This window comes from Mesoplodon mirus (assembly GCF_964341445.2).
Source record: "Mesoplodon mirus genome assembly, chromosome: 12".
Taxonomy (NCBI): domain Eukaryota; kingdom Metazoa; phylum Chordata; class Mammalia; order Artiodactyla; family Ziphiidae; genus Mesoplodon; species Mesoplodon mirus.
The window spans coordinates 52497895-52524521 of record NC_138988.1 but is presented as its reverse complement, the minus strand read 5'-3'; the positions used below and the strand labels follow the sequence as shown (position 1 = coordinate 52524521).

General features: G+C 39.9%; 1 protein-coding gene across 3 annotated transcripts in view; it reads left to right on the top strand.

Moving 5' to 3' along the window:
• Nucleotides 1-26627, top strand: part of CNOT10 (CCR4-NOT transcription complex subunit 10) — a 66273-nt gene that overhangs the window by 9603 nt on the left and 30043 nt on the right. For all 3 annotated transcript variants that reach the window (XM_082637817.1, XM_082637816.1, XM_082637815.1), the window contains exons 2-11: nucleotides 1609-1703; nucleotides 3069-3230; nucleotides 8197-8347; nucleotides 10808-10950; nucleotides 13854-13940; nucleotides 14495-14578; nucleotides 16064-16181; nucleotides 19538-19687; nucleotides 21459-21661; nucleotides 26238-26359. In XM_082637817.1, coding sequence (XP_082493943.1) covers nucleotides 1609-1703; nucleotides 3069-3230; nucleotides 8197-8347; nucleotides 10808-10950; nucleotides 13854-13940; nucleotides 14495-14578; nucleotides 16064-16181; nucleotides 19538-19687; nucleotides 21459-21661; nucleotides 26238-26359 — 1315 coding nt within the window. The remainder of the gene's footprint in view (nucleotides 1-1608; nucleotides 1704-3068; nucleotides 3231-8196; nucleotides 8348-10807; nucleotides 10951-13853; nucleotides 13941-14494; nucleotides 14579-16063; nucleotides 16182-19537; nucleotides 19688-21458; nucleotides 21662-26237; nucleotides 26360-26627) is intronic.

Below are 26627 nucleotides of genomic sequence, written 5' to 3'. Positions count from 1 at the left end.
TTAAGGATATCTCTAGTTGTGTTATTTCTAGACATTCACTTTTATAAATAGTGCTGCAGTGAGCATCTTTGTGTATTTGTAGAGTGAATACCTAGAAGTGGGATTGTTTGGTCAAGGCTATTTATATAGACAGGTATTGGCAATTCCTCACCAGGAGGTCTTAACCAGTTTACGCTCAGACCCAACAGGTGTTGTCCTTGAGTAGTTTAAGACTTGGTTCAGCTGAGATTTTTATGTTTATTTTTTTAAATTTAAAAAATCTAATTTTTAAAAGAGTAAATTGGGTAGAAATTGTGAATATTAGAATGTACATTGACAGTTCTGTTAAGGAAGCTTTTTTTTTTTTTTTTTTTTTCTTTTATGCGGGCCTCTCACTGTTGTGGCCTCTCCCGTTGCGGAGCACAGGCTCCGGATGCGCAGGCCCAGCGGCCATGGCTCACGGGCCCAGCCGCTCCGCGGCATATGGGATCCTCCCAGACCGGGGCACGAACCCGTATCCCCTGCATTGGCAGGCGGACTCTCAACCACTGCGCCACCAGGGAGGCCCTAAGGAAGCTTTAAAAAAAAAAAAAAAAAAAATATATTTTTTTTGGCTGTGTCGGGTGTTAGTTGCAGCACACAGGATCTTTTCATCATGGTGCACAGGCTCTTCGTTGGGCGCATGGGCTTCTCTCTAGTTGTGGCATGCAGGCTTCTCTAGTTGTGGTACACGGGCTCCAGAGCGTGTGGGTTCAGTAGTTGCAGCGTATGGGCTCTCTAGTTGTGGGGTGCGGGCTTAGTTGCCCTGCAGCATGTGAGATCTTAGTTCCCCAACCAGGGATTGAACCCATGTTCCCTGCATTGGAAGGCAGTTTCTTAACCACTGGACCACCAGGGAAGTCCCAAGGAAGCTTTTTAAATGTATTAATCTTGGCTTTTGGATTTCTTTGCCTGGAAATTACCTATGAGTTCTTATCAATGTAGTTTTCTCATTGTTAAATGTTGCTGTGTTCCAACTGGATTATAAACTTTTTGAAGGCATTGTATATGTATTTATAATCTCCTTGTGTCTGCAGGGCCTGGCATATTTTCTTGAATATGTAGGATTTTTGGTATATGGCTGGGGGACAGATCTAATATTTTTAAGAGAACACAATATTCTCAGCCTGAATGACCTGACGGACAGAGCTGTAATCCTTACATAAGGATTTCCACAGCAAAAGGAAACATTTCTTAAGTTTTCGAAGGAATGGCTTCTTCCTCACTTATGACATTAATAGCCATTGTGGTTGAGAGAGGTCTAACTTTGGCAACTTCATTAGGAAGAAGACAATTAAGAAGAAAACTAGGGGGCTTCCCTGGTGGCGCAGTGGTTGAGAGTCCACCTGCCGATGCAGGGGATGCGGGTTCGTGCCCCGGTCCGGGAGGATCCCACATGCCGTGGAGCGGCTGGGCCCGTGAGCCATGGCCGCTGAGCCTGCGCGTCCGGAGCCTGTGCTCCGCAACGGGAGAGGCCACAACAGTGAGAGGCCCGCGTACTGCAAAAAAAAAAAAAAAAGAAGAAAACTAGGGACACATTCACTGCATTACTGTTATTTCTAAAGAACTATAAAACTTGTGTGTTTGCAGATCAGGGATCAGAGAAACATGAAGGGACAGGTCAGTCCTCTGGGATCACTGATCAAGAGAAGGAGTTGTCCACCAGTGCTTTCCAGGCTTTCACAGTAAGAAGTGGTTTCTCTTAATCTGTTCCATTTTTAGTAACTGTCAAGCATGAATATTTTCACAGTGAATTTTTTAATTTATAATTTTTGTTCTGTACTAATTCAAGAGTTTTAAGTTTATAGAGTAGGTTTAGGTTTAAAAATTTTTTTTTAATTATAGAGTTTAAATATGGTGAAAGGAATGGGAGTAATTTGAGCCATTCCCAAATTTTTGTGTTTCCATAAACATATTTTAACTGTCATAATGTTGTTTTTAAGTCTCTTAAATTTAGATTTGTAAATATGTGAGTCAGTCTTTTCATTTTACTGCTCTCTTCAGTTCTCTTCCTTGACTGTACTTTATTTATTTATTTATTTATTTTTCTTTTATGCGGGCCTCTCACTGTTGTGGCCTCTCCCGTTGCGGAGCACAGGCTCCGGATGCGCAGGCCCAGCGGCCATGGGTCACGGGCCCAGCCGCTCCGCGGCATATGGGATCCTCCCAGACCGGGGCACGAACCCGTATCCCCTGCATCGGCAGGCGGACTCTCAACCACTGCGCCACCAGGGAGGCCCGTTGACTGTACTTTAAAATGGAACCCCAAAAGTTTATTGTCAAAACTTTAACTTCGGGCCTCCCTGGTGGCGCAGTGGTTGAGAGTCCGCCTGCCGATGCAGGGGATACGGGTTCGTGCCCCGGTCTGGGAGGATCCCATATGCCGCGGAGCGGCTGGGCCCGTGACCCATGGCCGCTGGGCCTGCGCATCCGGAGCCTGTGCTCCGCAACGGGAGAGGCCACAACAGTGAGAGGCCCGCATACCGCAAAAAGAAAAAAAAAAAAAAAAAAAAACTTTAACTTCTCTAACATTAAACGATATGAAAGAAAACATTATTTGATTATCAAGTTACATACATGTAAGTGGAAGAACTTGATACTTGGGTATTCCAAGTATACTAGAAATTAAAATTTGGAGTAATTAATCATATTACCTTTCTTGGCTAGCCTTGGCTATTATACCTTGCTAGCAATATGTACTAATATATATTATATCTAATTATAATATATATTATATGTAGGTATATTACATACCCATATATGTGTGTGTGTGTGTCTTGTAGATATAATGCACATGTATCACTGTTAGAGTTTCATTCTTAGGAAATAAATATCCACAATTTTTTTTTCAGTTTTATTGAGATATAATTGACATATCACAGTTTCTTAATTGGCATGACTCTTACTTCAACTAGTGACTTTAATTAGTATATTTAGGGGAATTATATCTGTCTTTGTAAGAATTTTTAAGTAAAGATCAATGAAATATATTTGGAAATGAATGTATAGTTCTTAAAGTTGGTATGTAATTTTGTTTGTTTTTGTTTTAGGCTGGAAATTATGATGTCTGTCTGCAACATCTTGCCTGCCTACAAGATATAAACAAAGACGATTATAAAATAATTTTGAATACAGCAGTAGCTGAGTTTTTCAAAAGTAACCAGACAACAACAGATAGTTTAAGACAGACACTTAACCAGCTGAAGAATCAGGTGATACATAAATGAATTTCATTATAAAAATATTGTGGTGCTGTCTAGATTGTGAAATAAAGTTAGTTAAGTAAAATTAATTTCACTTCCTATCTGATATTAATAGCATAATTTCTAATATAAAACATTTGTTGGTATTAATTTTATTTGTATAAAATTCTTATTCCAGGAAATGAAAGGTATGTTGTGTGATTTTATTTTCTATTGTTTTTTTTTTTTTTTGGCTGCATTGGGTCTTTGTTGCTGCGCACAGGCTTTCTCTAGTTGAGGCAAGCGGGGGCTACTCTTTGTTGAGGTGCACAGGCTTCTCATTGTCGTGGCTTCTCTTGTTGCAGAGCACAGGCTCTAGGCGCTCAGGCTTCAGTAGTTGTGGCACATGGGCTTAGTTGCTCCGCGGCACGTGCAATCTTCCCAGACCAGGGCTCAAACCCGTGTCCCCTGCATTGGCAGGCAGATTCTTAACCACTGCGCCACCAGGGAAGTCTTTCTATGGGGTTTTGAACTTGAACAGAATAAGCTAATACACAAAATTTGAATGAGCTTTGGAGTTTTGAGAAAGAATTAAAATAGAAATATATGAGAAGAGTAGCTGCCGAGATTTTATCTTATTTATAACTGCAAAGATCTGATCATTAATAATAATGTCAAACTGTTTTAGCATTTCGGATTAGGAGATGATTAACTGATCAAATAGAAGATATTCTGATTTATATATGGTTTGGGACTTGCCTTGGTCATTGGGCATAACAGCATCACAAGGGTAGACCTTTGATATTCAAGAGGGCTAATAGCAGACCTTTAGTGCTTACTGTGTAACAAGACCTTACGTAACTAAGAACCTCGTATAGGACATCTCACTTATTCTTCCCAGTAGTCCTGTGAAGTAGCTACTATATTTTTTCTCATTTTACAGATGGGAAAGCTGAGGTACAGATGGCTTGGATAAATTGTCGAAAGACACAAAGCTTTTAAGTAATAAGAGCTACATGAACCCAGTTCTGTTTGTGTTTTTAGTTACTGCTTCATGCTGTACAAGGTCTTGAGACCTTTTTGAGCCCCCGTCCTGGATTCAAGAGTACCACCATACTGTGGAAGCATTACCTAAAACGTGACATGGTTAGAAATAAGAGACCCCTTCAGGCTCTTCATGACTTTATAGGAGTAAAGTAATTTTTCAACCCTATTAAAATTTGTCAATGAAAAGGAGAATAATAGCCAACATTTATTAAATGGTTATTACTTGATTCCATATTTCATATTAAGTGCTTTTTATGTCATATCTCATATAATCCTCACATTCAACCCTTGTGGTAGGTATTTGTTATCTCAATTTTTATTTTTTTTTGTATTGTATTTATTTATTTGGCTGCATTGGGTCTTAGTTGTGGCATGCAGGATCTTGGTTGCAGTATGCGGGATCTTTCCTTGCGGCACACAGGCTTTCTACTTGCAGCACACGGGCTCTCTAGTTGTGGTGCACAGGCTCCAGAGCACGCGGCTTCAGTAGTTGCAGCGTGAGGTTTTAGTTGCCCCTCGGCATGTGGGATCTTAGTTTCCCGACCAGGGATCGAACCCGTTTCCCTTGCACTGGAAGGCTGATTCTTAACCAGTGGACCAGCAGGGAAGTCCCCTATCTCAATTTTAAATTGAGGTTTAGAGGGCCTACTAATTTTAATTTTTACAGCTAGGAAGGGGAGAAGCAGGATTTGAACCAGACCTTCTGACTCTTGAGCCTCTTCTCATAACTGCCTCAGTCTTTGTAAATGTGTATGTCATCACATTACATCATTGCTCTAGTCTTATTAACCATGATTTATCTGGAGCTCCAGAATCAAAGGAAAGATGATGTTTGCTGATGTCTAGTACTTGTGCCCTACAACCCCATAGACAGTTTATTGCAGGGGACATTAATTTGGGCTTTGAGTACAAGTTCATCCTGAAAACTTTTTTTAGAATAAGAGGCTCCTGGGGACTTCTCTGGTGGCACAGTGGTTAAGAATCCGCCTGCCAGTGTAGGGACATGGGTTCGATCCCTGGTCCAGGAAGATCCCACATCCCGCAGAGCAAGTAAGCCCGTGTGCCACAACTACTGAGCCTGCTCTGTAGAGCCGGAGCGCCACAACTTACTAAGCCTGCGTGCCACAACTACTGAAGCCCATGCACCTAGAGCCCATGCTCCACTATAAGAGAAGCCACCACAATGAGAAGCCCATGCACCACAACGAAGAGTAGCCCCCGCTTGCCACAACTAGAGAAACCCTGCACGCAGCAATGGAGACCCAGTGCGTCCAAAAATAAATAAAATAATTAATTAGTTAAAAAAAAATAAAGAATAAGAGGCTCCTGCAAACTTCCTGTTAAGCCAAGACAACTTGAAATCCTTTCATCAGCCTTTATTCTTTTTTTTTTTTTTTTTTAAATTTTTGGCTGCATTTGTTGCTGCTTGTGGGCTTTCTCCAGTTGCACCAGGCGGGGGCTACTCTTTGTTGTGGTGTGCGGGCTTCTCATTGCGGTGGCTTCTCTTGTTGTGGAGCACAGGCTCTAGGCATGTGGCCTCAGTAGTTGTGGCACATGGGCTTAGTTGCTCCGCGGCATGTGGGATCTTCCTGGACCAGGGATCAAACCTGTGTCCCCTGCATCGGCAGGCGAATTCTTAACCACTGCACCACCAGGGAAGTCCCAGCCTTTATTCTTAATAAGGTTTGTTCAGTAACTAACACACACACACACACAACCCCAGTGCCTTCCAACTCTCTTGAGTTTCCTACAAGTGTTTGTACTTGTGTCTCCTTGCTTTCTGTAAATCATACTTCTGTTCAGTAACATGTTCTGGGCATAGTGACACACCTTGTCAATCTATTCCACTTTCAGTGACTTTTTATCTCATTTAGTGAGTAGTTTTTGTTCTGGCTGGAGCAATTACTAGATTATTTTGGTGAATAAGTTCAACCTTTGCTGAAACCAAAACTCCTTAATTTGTCCAAAACCCCTTTTTCTGGCCGAGAATTATCCCTTTCTTAGCTTATTCTCTCTTCATTGCATAACTACCTAGAAGTGTTATCTTTCTTTGGAAATTGAGTTTTCTCTATTTAAAGAGACTATTTTTAATCACTTGAAGATAGAGACTTGATAAGTGAAAATTATAAAGACCCCAAACTCATTGAGATGCACATGCTATTAGCTAGCTAGGACCAATTGTTAACAATTGAACCCTCCTGTCAGGCTCACCACATGGGTGATTGAAATCTGCAGAAGTCTGATTACAAATCACTATGTATCATGAACTTTCTGTTTCTTATCATTAGCTAGACCAAGGTTGTTAAGTCCCTGTACAGTTGAACCTGGAGGTCCACGGGGGTTTGATTCTGGGACCCCCCCCCCCACCGTGGTAGCAAAATCCACAGTTCAAGTCCCTTATATAAAATGGCATAGGGGCTTCCCTGGTGGCGCAGTGGTTGAGAGTCCGCCTGCCGATGCAGGGGACACGGGTTCGTGCCCCGGTCCGGGAGGATCCCACATGCCGTGGAGCGGCTGGGCCCGTGAGCCATGGCCGCTGAGCCTATGCGTCTGGAGCCTGTGCTCTGCAACGGGAGAGGCCACAACAGTGAGAGGCCCGCGTACCGCAGGAAAAAAAAAAAAATAAAATAAATTAAAAAAATTAAAAAAAATTAAAAATAAAATGGCATAATATTTTGATATAACCTACACGCATCTTCCTATCTTCCTGTATACTTTAAATCATCTCTAGATTATTTATAATACCTAATACAATGTAAATGCTATGTAAATAGTTGCCAGCGCACAGCAAATTCAAATTTTGCTTTTAGGAACTTTATGGAATTTTTTCCCCCAAGTGTTTTCAATCTGTGGTTGGTTGAATCCACAGATGTGGAACCTGTGGATACAGAGGGCCAACTGTATGTCAAAATTCCACTGCTTAATTTAGGAAAATGTCAGTCTTAGAATTAATTACTTAACATTCCTCATTAATTTATTGCAGTCTTTGTGGTGGCAAAGAAAGATAAATTTTAATACAGGTAGAATTCCATTTTAATGTGTTCCATGGGATTACAGAATGGTTGTAAAACTTGATAAAAATTTAAAAGCCTGTTACAGAAAGTGGGTATACAGATAGTCATTAGCTTTAAAATGCTAAGTGTTGTGACTTTTCTTCTTTTGGTATTGGATGTGGATGTTAGGGTTCTAGTAAAGCCATTAAAAGCTGATTTTCACCACCATGTGTGACAAAGTGTATTTTTGTTGTTCATTACTTTGAAAAATCTTTTTTTTTAAATTGTGAGAATAAAACCTGAACATAATAGGAAAATCAGAAAATATACTTTCTAGCCACATGACCTCAGGCAAGATAATTAAGCTATTTTTCGCTTGTTTCCTTATTTATAAAAAGGAAATGATAATATCTATGTCCTTGAGGTATGAGAAGGATTAAATGAGGTATTCTCTGTAAAGGGTTTAATGTAGCAGGCCTGGCACATAGTTAAATAGTATTATTTGTTAATGTTTAAATTTACTTTGGTTTTTACAAAATGGAATCAAGCTTATTATATGTACCTCATAACATCCTCATAGGAAAGGTCGTTTTGAGTTTTGCCCACTCCCTATGTAGCCTCTTGCTACGTGAGGCTGGAAAGTGGGAATCCAACTCAGAAGCCACACTGGCTTTTAGAAAGCATTGAGGATACCTTCACAGTGGCAAGGAAGAGACTCGCCTTGCCTTGGGCGAGGTACTTAATATAGTCCCATCAGAATGTTTTACTTAGCAGAATTTTATATGAATGAAATAATTTTTAGTATGTGAGAGTAATTAAAATCTAGAGGTCCTATTAAAAATGTGGAAAATTTTAGAGTAAGAAATGTTGGCCTGTGTTCCTGTTTATTCATTTAGATTCTTTCACTTTTGCTCTTTAGTACTGTTAGAACATAATCCCTGTTGATTGTTTAATAGGTGCACTCGGCCGTTGAAGAAATGGATGGATTAGATGATGTTGAAAACAGTATGTTGTATTACAATCAAGCAGTCATCCTGTATCATCTCCGGCAGTATACAGAAGCCATATCCATTGGTGAAAAACTTTATCAGTTCATAGAACCTTTTGGTATGTTATCTGTCAAATCAGAAATTTGCCTATCTTCTCATACCTGTGAAGGTCTCTGATACTTTTATCTAGATAATAACCTGAATCAGAATTACATGTGAGTGTTCAAAGAAAGAAAACAAGCTGTGTCGAGTTTTCTTAATGGTTAGAAAAAATAAAAATTATATCACTTTTAGATGAATCCAGGTTTTCCTTTAATATCCCAGTTACCCCCACCCCAGTTTTTGATGATAACCGTTAGAAATGCTATTTCTAATTGAAAAGATTTACTGATTTTTTTTTCTTTGATGTTTAAACACTACCTCAGTGTACTTGATCCTTTCTTTCTTAAGTAGTGTATTAAGGAAGGAGTGTTTTGGAATGTTAGGGGACAATGTAGTATTTTATTTTGTATATTGCCTAATTGAAATTTTTGTGGGTAATCATAGAGTAGATAGTATAGAACACAATTAGCTTTTTTGTTAACTAGCTTACAATTACTAACCTCAAGTGAGAGTAGTAAGACAAGTAAGGGCAAAGAAAGGAGAAGGAGCAAATAAAGCAGCAAAGCTGGACCCAGGAAATGTTTGAGGGGGCCGTTGGTTTCCAGCCTGCAAGCAATCAGATTTCAATTTTCTTTTTCTCCATGGCTCCTTTCTTTTAAATTCAAAACACTGGGGCGAATTCCTGATTTATAAACCCCTTATTGCTGTTATGGTCACCACGGGACGGGTGGTGGTCTGTACTTGCTCTGGTGCTTTGGGAAGGTCCCAGGGTCCCTTGTGCTGACGGCTGGCTGGAGAGCTCTCACTGTGGCTCCAGGGAGACCTTTTCTGGGTGCTCTTCTGCCCCTCAGCCCTGAGGGTGCAGTGGCTGACAGACTAGGCAGGAGACATCAGTGGTGAAGGATTGTGTGCTAGAGACCAGTTCCTTTCCCCTGTAAAGCTGGAAATCAGTTATACTTCTAGGATGGCACAGATGTGCTTTTGCTAGAAAGCTGGTTTTTAGAATTTCCAGAACAGTTAATGAAATGAAGTTCATCTTTACTATGGCTGAGCAGAATATAGCAACCAACTAGTCAGTTTTTAGATCCACTTTTCCTCCTTCTTTGAAAACCTTTTTTTTTTTTTTTAACTTTATTACTTGGCTCTTCATACAACGTAAATTTATTGAGCATACCCTATGGAGCAGACACTGTTCTAGGGTCTGAAGATAATACAGTGAATGAAAGAGAAAGTCTTTACCCTCATTAAGCTTATGTTCTAATGGCAGAAAGAGGCAATACGATAAATACATATGGCGAGGTAGTTAAATGCTACAAAGAAAGGCTAAAATTGGGTAAGAGAATTGACTGGGGATGTTATTTTTAGATAAGGTAATTGAGGAAGGCCTGGGATAAGACAGTATTTGAGAGAGGCTTGAATGAAGAGAAGAGGTGAGCCATGCAGCTGGGGGAAAGCATCACAGCCAGAGGTAATAGTGCGTGCAGAGGCCCTGTGGTGAGCGTGGTCCTGGCACGTGAGAGGAGCAGCAGGAGTGCCGTGGTGACTGGAGCGAGGTGGGAGCACAGGGTTAGCATTTTAGCCTAGGGAAGGACTCACTCTTTTTCAGGTGTAGTGGGCAGCCCTTGGAGATGTGTGACCTTTGCACGTCAACTGCACTGACTTTAGTTCTAAATGGATTCTACTCTGACTGCTGTGTAAGAGCGAGAATGGAATCAGGAAGACTTGTTAGGAGGCTCTTAAGGGCTTTTGAAATGTTCAGTTCTTGATTATAGCAGCCTTCTTTTAGACCCTTTCCATTTATCTTCTCTTTTGAAAGGAAAGGAAAATACTGTTATGTCATATACCAGATTAACCCTCCTCTCTTCGCTGGGCTCTTCTTCCTTTGAAGTTCTTGTCTTTATATTTTCCTCTTGGCTATTTCAATTTTCTGGTATACTCCAGTCCACACCTTGTTTCTTTTGTGTCTGTAATCACCCTGTTTCTTTTCCTCATCTCTGTGCCTAGAAAGGAAGTCTTTTTCCTAGAGTCATAGACCTTTTTAGAGTTAGAAGGAACCTCAGGGGATTGCCTGGTCCACCCCCTGCCTTCAGGCATGTGAAGTATTCTCCCCATTTTACAGGTCAGCCAGCTGAGGTCTAAGTAGTTAAGTGATGTGCAGAGGCTGCACATCTATTAAGTAGCCAAGCAGGCACTGGAACTAGGGTTTCCTTCCATCTAAAGTAACACTCCTCATTTCATGTGCTGGTATTTGGTAGATATCTTGCCAAAGGAATTTCAGACAGTAGAATCCCTGATATGAGAGGCCTTGAGATGCCTAATAGAATGACATTGTCACTTCCATCCACAGCTCTAGGTAATAAACATTCCTTTAAGTCAAGACTCAGGCTTTGCTTTTAGAGCTTTTCTGTGGGGAATGGTCTGAGATACTTGCTTCACTTTGGATTGTGACTTTTCTTTTCATGTTTTTTCCCCCCAGAAGAAAAATTTGCCCAAGCAGTGTGTTTTTTGCTCGTAGACCTGTATATATTAACCTACCAAGCTGAGAAAGCTTTACATCTTCTTGCTGTTCTAGAAAAAATGATTTCACAGGGCAACAATAACAAAAATGGAAAGAATGAGGTGAGTGTTCTGAGGTGATCAGACTAAAGTGTAAAGTATGATTAATATTTATGGTTATTAAATATTATTTTAACAGCTTCATTAAAATATAATTTACATACACAAAATTTATCATTTTAAAGTGTACCATTCAGTGGTTTTTAGTATACTCACAGAATTGTGCAACCATTACCACTATATAATTTCATCACTCAGGAAAGAAACCCTGTACCTGTTAGCAGTGATTCCCTTTCCCTCCTTCCCTCAGCCTCTGGCCACCACTAGTTTACTTTTCTATCTCTGTGGATTTGCCTCTTGTGGACGTTTCATATAAATGCAGTCATACACTATGTGACCTTTTGTGATTGGCCTCTGGTATATTATTTTCAGTTTACCATGTGTAGCCTGTAGCATTCCTTTTTCATGTATTTCATTCCTTTTTATGGCCAAATAATATTCTGTTATGTAGATATGCCACATTTTTTAATCCATTCATCAGCTGATGAATGTTGGGTTGTTTTCCTCTTTTGTGTGTTACAAGTAATGCTTCCATGAACACTGATGTACAAATTTTTGTGGGGGCATATGTTTTCAATTCTCTTGGGTGTGTATTTAAGAGTGGAATTGCTGGATCATTTGGTAACTCTATGTTTAACTTTCGGAGGAACTACCAGACTGTTTTCCAAAGTAGCTGCACTATTTTATATTCCTACCAGCAACTTTTGAGGGTTCCAGTTTCTCCACATTCTCACTAGCCCTTACCCGTCTTTTAAAAATTGTAACCATCCTAATGGGTATGAAGTAGTACCTCATAATAGTTTTGATTTCCCTAATGACCAAGGATATATGTTCACATCTTTTCATGTGTGAGATATTAGTTTTACAGAATGTGAAGATTAGAATGAAGACAACAAAATTCCATAATCTGGGAAAATTTCATCATTAAAGTTCTTCAAAAAGAGGACATATTTATTTCAATTAAGCTTCACCACGTTCTGGAGACACTTGGTGTAAATTAAGAATACATCTTCGTTCTTGTGTTTTTCATTTTGCTTATGCTTCTGGCCGCCAAGGGATGATCCTTCTTCCTCTTCCTGCTTCTTTGTTGAAAAAGGAGTGTTTGTAGAAAACAGATTATCAATACATTTCTTTCTGCCTGTATAAGTTCTTGAGGTTTAAAAATAAACATTTAGCATTACTTTTTACAAGTGTGTGTATCTGAGAGTTCAGTTAAATAATCTTAGCATTATTCCCAAACACTGTTGTGTAGTAAAATATTTCATTTTTATATTCAGTACTTGTAATAGTTGATGAAATATAACTCATTTCAGCAGATGCTGTGTGCTCTATGAGGTGGTACTAAGGTGACAAAAATGAAAACACTGCAGTTGTTGCTTTTCAAGGAACTCACGTCTGTGGGAAGAGAAAGATGGAGCAAAATCTGTTCATGACAAGGAGGAAGGAGGTTAGGGAACGTTTCAGAGCAGTTTGGATGTTTGATTTGAGCCTTGAAAGATGTAACAGTTCAACAAGTCAGAAGAGGAAAGATGGAGCAGGATGACCATCCTGGCAGAGTAGAGAGTCAGAAGGAGTGAGAGTGGTGTGTGGGAGGATTTCTGGTAATCTGACCTGGGGAGTACCTGAGGAATGTGATGGAGATCATTGGGGTGAGATTGGCAGCTCAAATATGGGTCAGATCGTGAAGGACTTTGAATACCTTGCTAGGTATTTAGGGTATGATGTTGTTGGCAGTGTTGATACCAGAGAAAGTTTTGTTTTGTTTTGTTTTTTAATTTATTTACTTATTCGGCTGCGCCGAGTCTTAGTTGTGGCACTCATTATCTTCGTTGCTGCATGCAAATTCCTAGTTGTAGCATGTGGGATCTAGTTCCCTGACCAGGGATAGAACCCAGGCACCCTGCATTGGGAGTGTGGAGTCTTAGCCACTGGACCAGCAGGGAAGTCCCCAGAGAAAGTTTTTAAAGAGGGAATGACATGATCTATTGTGGGTTGCAGAAAGACAATCTGAGTTCTGACCAAGTAATATCCAGGCTCTTTTTTTTTTTTTTTAAATAAATTTATTTATTTATTTTTGGCTGCATTGGGTCTTCGTTGCTGCGCTCGGGCTTTCTCCAGTTGCGGCGAACGGGGGCTTCTCTTTGTTGCAGTGCTCGGGCTTCTCACTGAGGTGGCTTCTCTTGTTGCGGAGCATGGGCTCTAGAACACGCGGGCTTCAGTAGTTGTGGCACACAGGCTCTAGAGCACAGGCTCAGCAGTTGTGGCACACGGGCTTAGTTGTTCCACCGCATGTGGGATCTTCCCAGACCAGGGATCGAACCTGTGTCCCCTGCATTGGCAGGCGGATTCTTAACCACTGTGCCACCAGGGAAGTCCAATATCCAGGCTTTTTAAACCCAGCCCATCACTATACTAAACTATGAGCTTCTTATAAGTAGAGTTTCTTGTCACCCACTCCAAACTATTTTTTTTTAATTTATTGGAGTATAGTTGCTTTACAGTGTTGTGTTAGTTTCTGCTGTACTGTAAAGTGAATCAGTTATATGTGTACATATATATCCACTCTTTTTTAGATTTCCTTCCCATTTAGGTCACCACAGAGCATTGAGTAGCGTTCCCTGTGCTAAACAGTAGGTTCTCATTAGTTATCTGTTTTATATATAGTGGTGTATATATGTCAATCCCAGTCTCCCAATTCCTCCCACCCCCCGTTCCCTGCTTGGTAACCATAAGTTTGTTCTCTACATCTGTGACCCACTCCAAACAATTAAACCTGAATCTCTGGGACCTGGGATTCAGAATTTTGAAAATGTTCTCTAGGTGATTCAGATTAGCTCACTTGGAAATCAGTGATTTCAATTATGGTCAAAAATAATTTTGATTAACTTTGTTTCACCACCCTACAGACTGGTAATAACAGCAACAAAGATGGGTCTAATCATAAAGCTGAAAGTGGAGCTCTAATAGAAGCTGCAAAGTCAAAGATACATCAGGTAGTATAAATTTTAAGAGAAGTTATATGTGACATGTATTTACTAGTAGTTATGAATGATGAAGAATGTGATAGATCATTGAGAGCAGTAAATAATTCAAGGCATGTATGTTTATTTGGCTTTGAAGTATTACAGTTTAGAAGCACATTTATCCTTCTAAATATATTTTGCTCAAGATGATAATGCAATGTCATTTCTTTTACTTCTTTATAGAAAATTGAGAGAAATGGCCTGGGAATGTATTGGATGATAAAAATCGGTTTGTAGAATTTTAAAATTCATTGTTAGTTAGCCATATGCAGTTAAGAATTAATAGGATTTTTGCTTGGAACTTAGTTATAAATTTCATCCTGCCATGTTTTAGTTTTTAAAAGTATATTCCAAGAGTACGATAAAAATAGATTATTTAAGATAATTTTAAACTCGCTTTTGCAAGTAACTGGTATAACTGTTGTGGACAGATTGGGTTTAATTTTCTTAACTAGAAAGTAAAATTGCTTCAGCATCTGTAAATCCACTACAGTTCCTACATACTAACGTTTTTCCTTTGACAGTATAAAGTAAGAGCGTATATTCAAATGAAGTCCCTGAAGGCATGCAAAAGGGAAATCAAGTCTGTCATGAACACAGCTGGGAATGTAAGTTTCTTCTTGAGTTTTCTCTTTTTTTTTCAATTAGCAGCTTTTATGTCCTAAATTTTCTTATTTGGACAATAGGTATTTTCAGTTTTAAATAATTTATCACAGTCTATTATAGTGTATATATACTGCCAGCTGTAACCCTTTATACTGAGTTGTGAAGTAGTTATCATACTGTGTCTATAATTTAACATCGTACTTTTCTCACTTAAAATTATAACAAGCATTTCCCTTTGGTATATAGCCTTCAAAACCACCATTTTGAATAGCTGTCCAGAATTCTTTGAGTGGTTTATCACAATTCACTTAAACACTTACTGTTATTAGACACTTTAGGATTTTTTTAGATTATACTCAAAACATTTATTGAAGATAAACAGTTTGGTTGTAGCCCAAACCTGCCCCTTCCAAATGATCTTTGGCTTGACAATACCTTCAGTTTGATTAGCGCCAGAGTACCTGAGTTATAATTACTCCTTCATTTCCCTCCACCCCATCCCTCCACTAATAAGTAATTTTTTTAAAGACAGTAGAGGGAAGAGACAGATATGTTTAGGAAAACTGTTAATTAAAAGTGCAAAATCATAAAGAGATACGGTTTATAGAAGGAATAGTTCAGGAAAATTGACTCTAGAAATCTCAGGCAGGATCCAGATTGGCCACTGGGTCAGTTTTACTCAAGTGATTTTTGAGAACAGTTGTTGCCTAGACCTGAAGGGTAGACTTGAGGCTAAGAGGGAAAGGCTTAAGTATAAGTAGCCAGCCAGCCGTTATCAAACCTTTTTTGGGAGAAAAGACATGATTCCCTTCCTTAAAGGATGCCATCGTCAGAGGGGAGAGACAAACAGGAAAATAAATAATTGTTAGTCATACCCAAATCAGGGAAAACTTCAGGAGGAAGTTTTAGGAGAAGCAAAAGGTGGTCTGTGATCTAAAGCATGATTTTTGTAACATCAAGATTAGCCCTTGAAAATAAGGAATTCTGTTAGGGAATTTTTCCATTCATAAAGTGACACTTTTTTCCCCCACTTGGAAAAGCATTTGATTATCTGTACTTCTTTGGGTTCTAATGGAGGTGTATTTATATCCTAAAAAATAAGGGAGATCACCAGTCTCTATAATAACCATTAAAATGAAGGACTTAGTTTCTGCTGTTAAATTGGCTTTCAATTAATAGTGTAATAGATGAAGACAGTCAGTGGATATTTTGCAGACTGTATTCTTACTCATATATGTTGTATGTATTTTTTTAGGTAGACCTTTAATAATTCAGTTTGTAGAATTATTATTTGTAGAATTATTCTCTGCCAGGTTTCATTGTTTTAGATTGTGAGAGCGATGGAAAGCTCAGAGACCATAGTTTTTGTGACCGTGGCTTAAGTGACTCATGTAAGCTCTTGACCACATGCCGGTGCAACAGTCTGATTATGATCTCACATTAGGCATCTGAGCACAAACTGTAAGAAACTTATGTTTTCTTTACAGTCTGCACCCTCCCTGTTTCTTAAAAGCAATTTTGAGTACTTAAGAGGCAATTATCGAAAAGCTGTGAAGCTGTTGAATAGTTCAAACATTGCTGAGCATCCAGGATTCATGAAAACAGGTAAAAGAAAATTGTGAAGTTTGGGTATTTTCTTCCTGACTCTTGTGCCTTGTTCCTTGGTTTTTTCCCCTAGACTGCTCTTCAGAGTGATTTTTGCTAATTTTTTAAATGAAAATGTTTTATTACTGCTGCTTCAGAAAATTCCTGGTATTTTATTACTCATTTCCATTTTAAAAGAAGCCTCCCTTCTTATTTTACTTTTCTTTCACTTCATATGCTCTTTCTATCATTTTGGTTTTAATACCAGCTTAGAAATTATGTCTAGGGCATAATGTCCTTGGTCTTTTGCTTTGTGAAATGAGTCCTTTTAAGGAAATGAGATCATAATGTTTTTACTTTTCCCTTCTCTCCCATAAAAGCAGTGAATAATATGATAGTAAAATGAAAGGTAGAATTTGTAGCTGTCATTTAAGTTCATATCATTGCTGTTTTATGGGGAAGAAGGAAAATCAGTTTTTTCAAGAAATGAGAAACTATTTTTTTTTAAGATTTTTTTTTTTAATGTGAACCATTTTTAAAATCTCTATTGGGACTTCCATGGTGACGCAGTGGTTAGGAATCCGCCTGCCAATTCAGGGGACACGGGTTCAAGCCCTAGTCCAGGAAGATCCCACATGCTGCAGAGCAGCTAAGCTTGTGTGCCACAAATATTGAGCCTGCGCTCTAGAGCCTGCATGCCACAACTACTGAGCCCGCGTGCCACAACTACTGAAGTCCGTGTGCCCTAGAGCCTGTGCTCTGCAACAAGAGAAGCCACCACAATGAGAAGCTCGCGCACCGCAATGAAGAGCAACCCTCGCTCGCCGCAACTAGAGAAAGCCCACACACAGCAATGAAGACCCAACACTGCCATAAATAAATAAATAAAATTTCCCTTTTTTTTTGTTTGGCGGTACGCGGGCCTGTCACTACTGTGGCCTCTCCCGTCGCGGAGCACAGGCTCCGGATGCGCAGGCTCAGCGGCCATGGCTCACGGGCCCAGCCGCTCCACGGCATGTGGGATCTTCCTGGACTGGGGCACGAACCCGCGTCCCCTGCATCGGCAGGTGGACTCTCAACCACTACGCCACCATTTCTTTTTTAAAAAAGAAATCTAATTAAAGTTTCTATTGAATTTGCTACAATATTGCTTCTGTTTTATGTTTTGGTTTTTGGCCACGAGTCATGTGGGATCTTGGCTCCCCAACCAGGGATCGAACCCACACCCCCTGCATTAGAAGGCGAAGTCTTTAACCACTGGACCACCAGGGAAGTCCCCAAGGTTAAACTATTGAAAATATTTTGTACCAAGTTCAGAATGCAAAGAATTAATATAATGTTTGTTTCATTTGAGATTCTATTCAGACCAATGCACAGAACACACATGCAAACATACTCAAACCTTCCCACATTCATTCACCCCTTCAATTCAGTGGAGTCACAGAGGATAGAGAAAGTCCGTTTTTTCCATTATAATTCTCTTGGGTACTCCATTTGTTCTGAGTACCCATTTCTGATTCTGTTAAATTTTTATTTTTCATGTTTTTATTGTCATAGTTTCCCCTCAGAGACCCTCTAACACCCAAACTGGAACAGTCTCTCAGACTAAAAAGGTAGTATATACATTGCAGAAACTTTACTTAGAATTGTCTTGACACAGATTTCAGAATTTCAGATATTGTCAGTCTTTAAAATGGAGCAGGACATGTAGTTGACTAGTCAACAGTTATGATAATCTAATAGGATAGATTTTACATAAAGTTATATACTTTAATGTATTGATATTTTTCATAGTATTAATTTTAAAATCTTTAATTTGCTTCCCACACATAAAATTCAGTGTTTGCTGCTGATAAAATAGGCCTATTAGAGAAGATTTGGGAATAGAATTTCTCCTAAATTGTTCATAATGCCACTCGCCAGAAGCAGCCTCCTTTAAAACATTAGTGTATTTCTTACTCTTTTTTCCTCAGCCTAGTTTTTTTTCTTTCTTAAATATTCTCATTGTTTAATTTTAAAACATATCAGAGGCCAACCTTTAGTTTTTAGCATTGAATGAATATTCTGATTATTAATTTTATCAATCTAGTTGGGTGTTTTATATCATTGAGGACAAGACAGACTACCAGTAAATTGTTTTGGAATGTTCGGGAAACCATTTAGAAAAAGAAACAATGTAGAAAAACCTGGATTTCTTTCATTACACCAAAATAAAATCTAGAGAGATGCAGGATTATAATGTAAAAATAAAATCATAAAAACAGCAAAAGAAAACTTGGATGAATATTTTATTTTGTGGTGGGGAAGCCTCGATTAAACATTATCCAAAATCTAAGAACCATGCAGTTTAGAAAAGATTACTAAATTTGACCACATAAAAATGTAAAACTTTTGGGCTTCCCTGGTGGCGCAGTGGTTGAGAGTCCACCTGCCAATGCAGGGGACACGGGTTCGTGCCCCGGTCCGGGAAGATCCCACATGCCGCGGAGCGGCTGGGCCCGTGAGCCATGGCCGCTGAGCCTGCGCGTCTGGAGCCTGTGCTCCGCAATGGGAGAGGCCACAACAGTGAGAGGCCCGCGTACCGCAAAAAAAAAAAAAAGTAAAACTTTTTATGATTGAAAACATAAGCACACACACACACTCTGAACCAAGTCACAAGACAGATGACAAACTGGCAGTGGAGGGAAATAATTGAAACAGATGTGACAGAAGGTTTCTATAACATACACACTCGCAGGTAACCAATAGGAAAAACATCTGTAACCAAATTTTTTAAATGGGTAAAGAGCAGGAAGAGGCAAGTGTACAGGATAAGAAATACAAATGCCCAGCACACATGGGAAGATAGATGCTCAGCCATAGTCATATTTAAAGGAGTGTGAACGGAAAGAAGAGTGGAGACTTAGAGTTGAACAAAGCAAAGCAGGATTTTACATGTTCTGTTTACATACACTTGCTATTCTTCACTTAATATATTTTGACTGTTTCTGTAGCTTGCTGCATTCCTTCCAGTTTGTACATAATATTTTGTTGTGTGGATGCAGTGCATACATATTATGTTACTAATAAATACTTCTTGTCCTTTGCATTTTTGTATCATTTGCCTATGATTATTAAAAGTTAAATCAGAAGAAAAAACTAAACAGGCTAACAAAATCAATATGCAGGATTAATTATAACGTTCAATAAGAGATTTTAAGAGAAAAGGAGTTTACAGAATTTTCAGATGTTTCCTAAATTTCAAATGCCTTGTAAACTGTTCTGTAAGGACTGAGTAGAATTGCACATATAATTAACTCTTGCTCGCTAAGCCTGATTCTTGTATGATGTGTATCAACAATAAAATGTGTGGATAAACTTATGTATGTTTTTCTCAGGTGAATGCTTGAGGTGCATGTTCTGGAATAATCTTGGTTGTATTCATTTTGCCATGAGCAAGCACAATTTGGGAATTTTCTACTTTAAAAAGGCTCTGCAGGAGAACGACAACGTCTGTGCACAGCTCAGTGCAGGTAGCACTGATCCAGGTAAGCCCATTAAAGCGGGACAGTTTATATTTTACTACTTGAGGAAAATATGATTTTAAAGAGCAAGCATCTGGTTATAAAATGCATGCCATGTGTTCTTACATACACTTAACACTGATCCTGCCCAAAAATTTGACTCTGGGGATTTTTAGTAGATGTTGCTCCTTTGAGTAATAATTAAAGAAGTTTAAGCTACATTCACTTTTTCATGGATTTGAAAGTCAGTAATCCCATATGGTAATGCTATAAAGCAAAATATTTTGCTGAGATTTCTTGACTGTGCCAAACTAGTTTTATTCTAGCTTCCTTTCAGGGTTTCAAATGTGATACTGTTGACAACACCTAACAATCTTTAAGCAAATTCCTGGAGTTTATTCCTTTAATATTCATAGGATGTGGATCCTTGATCTGAAATGCTTAAAATCAGGCAATTATTTAGCTTTTTAAAATATTTAAATTTTTTTTAATTTTAAAAAAATTATTTATTATTTTAAAAAATATTTATGTATTTATTTATTTGTCTGCGCCTGGTCTTAGTTGCAGCACACGGGATCTTTGCTGCCTCGTGTGGGCTCTCAGTTGCGGCATGCAGGATCTAGTTCCTTGCCCAGGGATCGAACCCAGGCCCCCGGCATTGGGAGCACGGAGTCTTAACCACTGGACCACCAGGGAAGTTCCGCTTTTTAAAATATTTTAAAGACTATTTAATTGATGGAAAATGTATCCCAAAAATCACAGTCTCTTTTTTTCTTTTTCTTTTTTTTTTTTTTTGTGGCCACGCCACTCGGCTTGTGGGATCTTAGTTCCCTGACCAGGGATCAAACCTGGGCCCCGACAGTGAAAGTGCCAGGTCCTAACCACTGGATTGCCAGGGAATTCCCTAGTCTCATTTTATTATGGCCTGCAAAAGTTAAATAAGTGAGTGGGACTTCCCTGGTGGCACAGTGGTTAGGAATCTGCCTGCCAATGCAGGGGACACGGGTTCGATCCCTGGTCCGGGAAGATCCCACACACGGCGGAGCAACTAAGCCCGTGCACCGCAACTACTGAGCCTGCACTCTAGAGCCCGCGAGCCACAACTACTGAGCCCACGAGCCACAACAACTGAGTCTGCGCACCTAGATCCTGTGCTCCTCAACAAGAGAAGCCACCGCAGTGAGAAGCCCACGCACTGCAACGAAGAGTAGCCCCCGCTCGCCGCAACTAGGGAAAGCCCGTGTGCAGCAGCCAAGACCCAACGCAGCCAAAAATAAATAAATAATTAAAAAAAAAAAAAAAGAATAAGTGAGTGAACAATAGTCATTGTAGGTATAGTACATAAATTTTTTATTTCCGTGGTAAAGTTCCCTAACACCCTAAGATTAACTGAATGCTTCTGGTTAAGAAAACACATAATGATAACATGGCTAACTGAACTGAAAGTGAAAAAGAGTGGAATCTTCTTGCAGGCTCTAAAAGTGTGGAAAGGTAGTGTAAGGTTCAGTGGAGTAAGAGTGGGTCTTTGCCTTCCTGGAACATTGTTGTCTGAGGAGCTGGTAATGAGAAGACACATCTCTGGCCCCACAAGCACAGACAACTGAGATGCCTCTGGAGGATATTTGTGGGGTTGGGGATGGAGATCATCATTGTGGTGAGAGCTGTTTACAACTTCAAATTGGGGATTGGGGTCATTGGTGTCAAAAAGGCAGTAGTTGAGTACTTTGTGGAATAAATGTTTTCAGTGGAGCTGTTGTTTTAAATCTGATGATTCTCATCTGCTTTTTATCATCAGGCAAAAAATTTTCAGGAAGACCCATGTGTACATTACTAACCAACAAGAGGTATGAGTTGCTGTATAACTGTGGGATTCAGCTGCTTCACATTGGAAGGCCTCTTGCTGCATTTGAGTGTCTGATTGAAGCTGTTCAGGTTTACCATGCAAACCCCCGCCTCTGGCTGCGGCTGGCTGAGTGCTGCATTGCTGCCAATAAGGGGGTGAGTCTGTCTTTTTGAACCCCCACCCCACCCCAACTTGTTGCATAGAGAGCAATAAATACTTGGTAACATAAAGACCTCCTCCCCTTTTTAACTCTCAGGGAATTTGTAAAGATAGTCTTCTGTTCTTTATCAGTTGGACAAAACTTAGTTTCATGAAGTCATGTGTTCACTTTCTAACTCTTGGTGAGCACAGCAACATGTGTCAGCAGTCACGTTGAAAAGTTGAAGCCATTAAGAAGGTCATATCTGTTGAAACAGTGGTCTGCGAGCTGCTGGGGCAGGGGCCACGCCATCAGCTGGTGTGAGAGTGGTGTGTGCGCCCAGTGATTAAAGGAGGGCTGCTGATAACGCAGTGAGTGTGGAAAGAACCACATTATGCTGTGCTTCCTCCAGTGCCTGCAGGGTTTACTTTTGATTCAGTAAATGTCCAGTTAGTGGATTACCAGGCTGTTTCTCTCTGACACGTGTTCATCCATGGTGGCCGTGAGAAATAGGCCAGTTTACAGTAGTGTCCATGCCTAGATTATCTCCAAACTGCAGTTGGTGAAAGCCTTTTGAATCTCAAGTGGGGAGGGGTCAGTGGGAGGTAGGGGAAAGACAGGTTGTATCAGAATCACCAGATGTCTGTACCACCCCATTTCCTAGCCACCCCCTACCCCCCGCCGTTGCGGGGCTCAGGCTCATCAGGTCTGTGGAGGTGGGGGGTATGGCATCCTGAGGTTTTGGCTGGCATGCTTGCCATAGGTGATAACACTTCCTGAAAAGCAACTACAGGAACTAAAGGGATTAAAGAGGTGTGTTTGCCTGGCAGTTTTCACACTTGATACTTAAAGTAGTTTATGATTTGAGTATGCCACTGGGGGAAGAGATGAATGTTATCTTTGAGGCTTTAATGGTTTATTTCATTGTCCCTTTTAAGGGACAACATTCTTACTAGATAATTCTTAAATTAGCTGATAAACAACTCTAGGCAGAATTTACACTTTTTTAAAACAAAAGAATCTGTAGAAATTGCTTATTCTGTTTAATGTGATGAATTTAATCAGTGTTGGAGGCCTTAGTAAGGTTTAACATTTTCTGTTAAAATTACTTATTTTTAGAAATAGTACTTTTAGGATTGTCTTTCTTCTATGGATTTCATTCTGAAGGTTTTTTCCTCCCGTTTTTTCTAGAAAGTTCTAAATTTGTAACTTTTAAACGATGGTAAAGGTGACTTGGTTGCCATAACTTGGTGGATACCAGAACACTCACAGTCTGTGCTACTAATAGGAAATTTGCTATAAATAATTATCTGTTTATCTCTGTGCTTCTCCTCTTTCTAAAACCTGAGGTGGGGAACTCCCTGGCTGTCCAGTTCTTTCACTACCAAGGGCCCAGTTTCAGTCCCTGGTTGGGAAACTAAGATCCTGCAAGCTGTGCACAGCACGGCCAAAAAAAAAAAAAGATTGAGAAAAATAAAGTAAAATAAAACCTGAGGTGACCGAAAAGGCAGTAAAAACAACCCCAAATTACACTTGAGGAAAATCCCAACAGGAGAAATTTTGAACTCCAAATAAAATTTCGTAACATTTATTTACTCAGGACAAAAGGGATGCTGAACAGAGCAGTTTGTACCTTCCAAAATAAATTCATTTTTTAATAAACAGAACCAATTTAATTATTAAATTGGTGATGCCAAAGAGGTCATTTTGTCCTCATTATCTGATGCATGTTGTTTCAGACCTCTTCTGGCAGATGCAGGGTTTATGTTTACCTGGGCAGTGTATGATATATAAGAAAAGATTTGCTAGATAAAAAACATAGACTCAGGGACTTCCCTGGTGGCGCAGTGTTTAAGAATCCGCCTACCAATGCAGGGGACCACGGGTTCAATCCCTGGTCCGGGAAAATCCCACATGCCGCGGAGCAGTTAAGCCTGTGTGCCACAACTACTGAGCCTGTGCTCTCGAGCCCACGAGCCACAGCTACTGAGCCCGCACACCACAGCTACTGAAGCCCACGTGCCTAGGGCCCGTGGTCCACAACAAGAGAAGCCACCACAATGAGAAGCTTGCATACTGCAATGAAGAGTAACCCCCGCTTGCCGCAACTAGAGAAAGCCTGCACGCAGCAACGAAGACCCAACGCAAGGCTACTTAGGACTTCCTGGTGGTCTAGTGGTTAAGAATCCACTTTCCAATGCAGGGGACACAGGTTCAGTTCCTGGTCGGGGAACTAAGATCTCACATGCAGGGCAACTAAGCCCACGTGCCGCAACTATGCCGCAACAGAAATCCCACGTGCCACAGCTAAGACCCGATGCAGCCAAATTCATTCATTCATTCATTAAAAATAGTAGAATTTCCTTCCTTCTAAAAAAAAAAAAGAGAGAAGGCTACTTAAAAAATCACCATGGGGCTTTCCTGGTGGTGCAGTGGTTGAGAGTCCGCCTGCCGGTGCAGGGGACACGAGTTCGAGCCCTGGTCTGGGAAGATCCCACATGCCGCGGAGCGGTTAGGCCCGTGAGCCATGGCCACTGAGTCTGCACGTCCGGAGCCTGTGCTCCGCAACGGGAGAGGCCACAACAGTGAGAGGCCCACGTACCGCAAAAAAAAAAAAAAAAAAAATCACCATGAACCATTTACTTTTCTGAAACTGTGCCGTTTATTTTTCTGAGTTCTGAAACTCGTATTTCTTGAGTGCAGTTCCTACTGCCAAGACACTATAAAATTGCAAATACTTTAATTACATATCATTATTTTACATTAAGACTGTTCTGGGGGCTTCCCTGGTGGCGCAGTGGTTAAGAATCTGCCCGCCAATACAAGGGACACGGGTTCGAGCCCTAGCCCTGGAAGATCCCACATGCCACAGAGCAACTAAGCCCGTGTGCCACAACTGCTGAGCCTGAGCTCTAGAGCCCGCAAGCCACAACTACTGAGCCCACGTGCCACAACTACTGAAGCCTGCACGCCTAGAGCCTGTGCTCTGCAACAGGAGAAGCCATGACAATGAGAAGCCCACGCGCCTCAATGAAGACCCAACACAGCAATGAAGGGAGGGAGGGAGGGAGGGAGGAAGGAAGGAAAGAAAGAAAGAAAGAAAGAAAGAAAGAAAGACTGAAAGACTTCTGGCACACTTTTTTGGCTACTGATCTGTTATTGAAGCTATGGTATATTATTGTGGATTTTTAGTTCCATCCAGATCTAGCCGTCTGATCAGCTTCTACAGCCTTAAGGATCAGGGAAGAGAGTATGGACAAACCATCACAAATTTATCACCCCACCAGGAAAAAAGGTCAGAAGAGAAGGCCTTCCAATCATGGTTCAGAATATCCACTCTTTCTTATTTTTCACTAATGTTCCTTAGCCACCTCCTCAAGACAAAATAGTTCCAGTCAGTTTTATTGTATTTTTTGTGTTACGTAATACTTTCTTTCTAAAATGAATCTACAAGTGAATCCTTGTTTTGTTAAAAGTCATACATATATGGAAGTACAACTATATGAAAGTTCAGTTATGGAGCAAGAAGTAATAAATAGTACAGAAACATTTGTGTTTAGAGATGGACTTTTTGCAGGGCAGAGTTTATCTCTGCAAGTTCCTATGAATTGGCTCCAGTTTGTTCCTGTGTATGAGAATCTGCAGGACTTTACAAAATGCAGGTAAATCGGAGACTTAGAGTGAAGGGGGAAGATAAAGGAAAATGGCACCACCAATCTCCTGTAGTGAGATGATGTATTGTAGTGAAATATCAAAAAAAAAAAAAACTATGTATATGTGTAAGTAGCTTTTACTATTTTCAGTTTAATTGTTACAGGGCTTTAGAATTTTAATTTTCTAGAAGGTAAGAATTGTGCCCACGTAAATTTTGACATATATAGCTTGTTAGTGTGTATATATTGTTGACACTTTAATTAATACTTTCAATTAAGAAGGAAAAGATCCGTGTTTTATAGGAAGTGTAGCTGCTTCCCTTCTCTTGTTCACTGTGTTTCTGTGGCTTTTATTTTCCTTACTCTGACATCAACGTGCCCATCACATGCAGCATGGTGCCTGGGGCACAGAATGGTCCAAATAAATCATTCTAAGTAAATGCTTGAGTCATTCATTTTTTTCTTTAATACATTCTTTTTTTATATATATTCTTTTCCATTATGGTTTATCATAGGATACTGAATGTAGTTCTCTGTGCTGTGCTATATAGTAGGACCTTGTTAGTTGAGTCATTCTTTTTTTTTTGGACGCACCTTGTGGCATGTGGGATCTTAGTTCCCTGACCAGGGATCGAACCCACACCCCCTGCAGTGGAAGCACAGAGTCCCACTTGAGTCATTCTTGAATTGCTTTTTTTCCTCAGAACTACCTCAGACCTTATACTAATAAAGTGTAGTGTATATTGCAGACTTTCAGACTCATGTACTCTTCTCTTCACTACCAGACATTTCCTGTATCACCCAAAACTCCACATTGATCTTAAGAATCTTAAGGATCTTAAGAATTTTCTTAGAGTAATTGTAAAAGGTACTGGATTATTTTTCATACCCCATCTTACAATTCCATTAAATTAATTGGAAATTATTTGTATTTTGTAGACTTCTGAACAAGAAACTAAAGGTCTTCCAAGTAAAAAAGGAATTGTACAGTCTATTGTTGGTCAAGGCTATCATCGGAAAATAGTTCTGGCATCACAGTCCATACAAAATACTGTATATAAGTAAGTATTTTGCTAAGAGAAAGTGTATAATAATATTTCATAGTAATGTTATGTATGAAAAATATGCTTAGGAATTACTTCATAGGAGGAGCCACTTTGTAATTAGATTTTATTGCTACTTCAAGAAATAGACTCCTATACATAGGTATGTGGTGAATGTTATTTGACATATGATTTTGGTTTATTACATCCATGGGTGCTGAAGTTGTTGATGCCCTAAGAAACCCTGGTCTATTCAGTGCCATTATTCAGAATGTCCAGAAGAGGG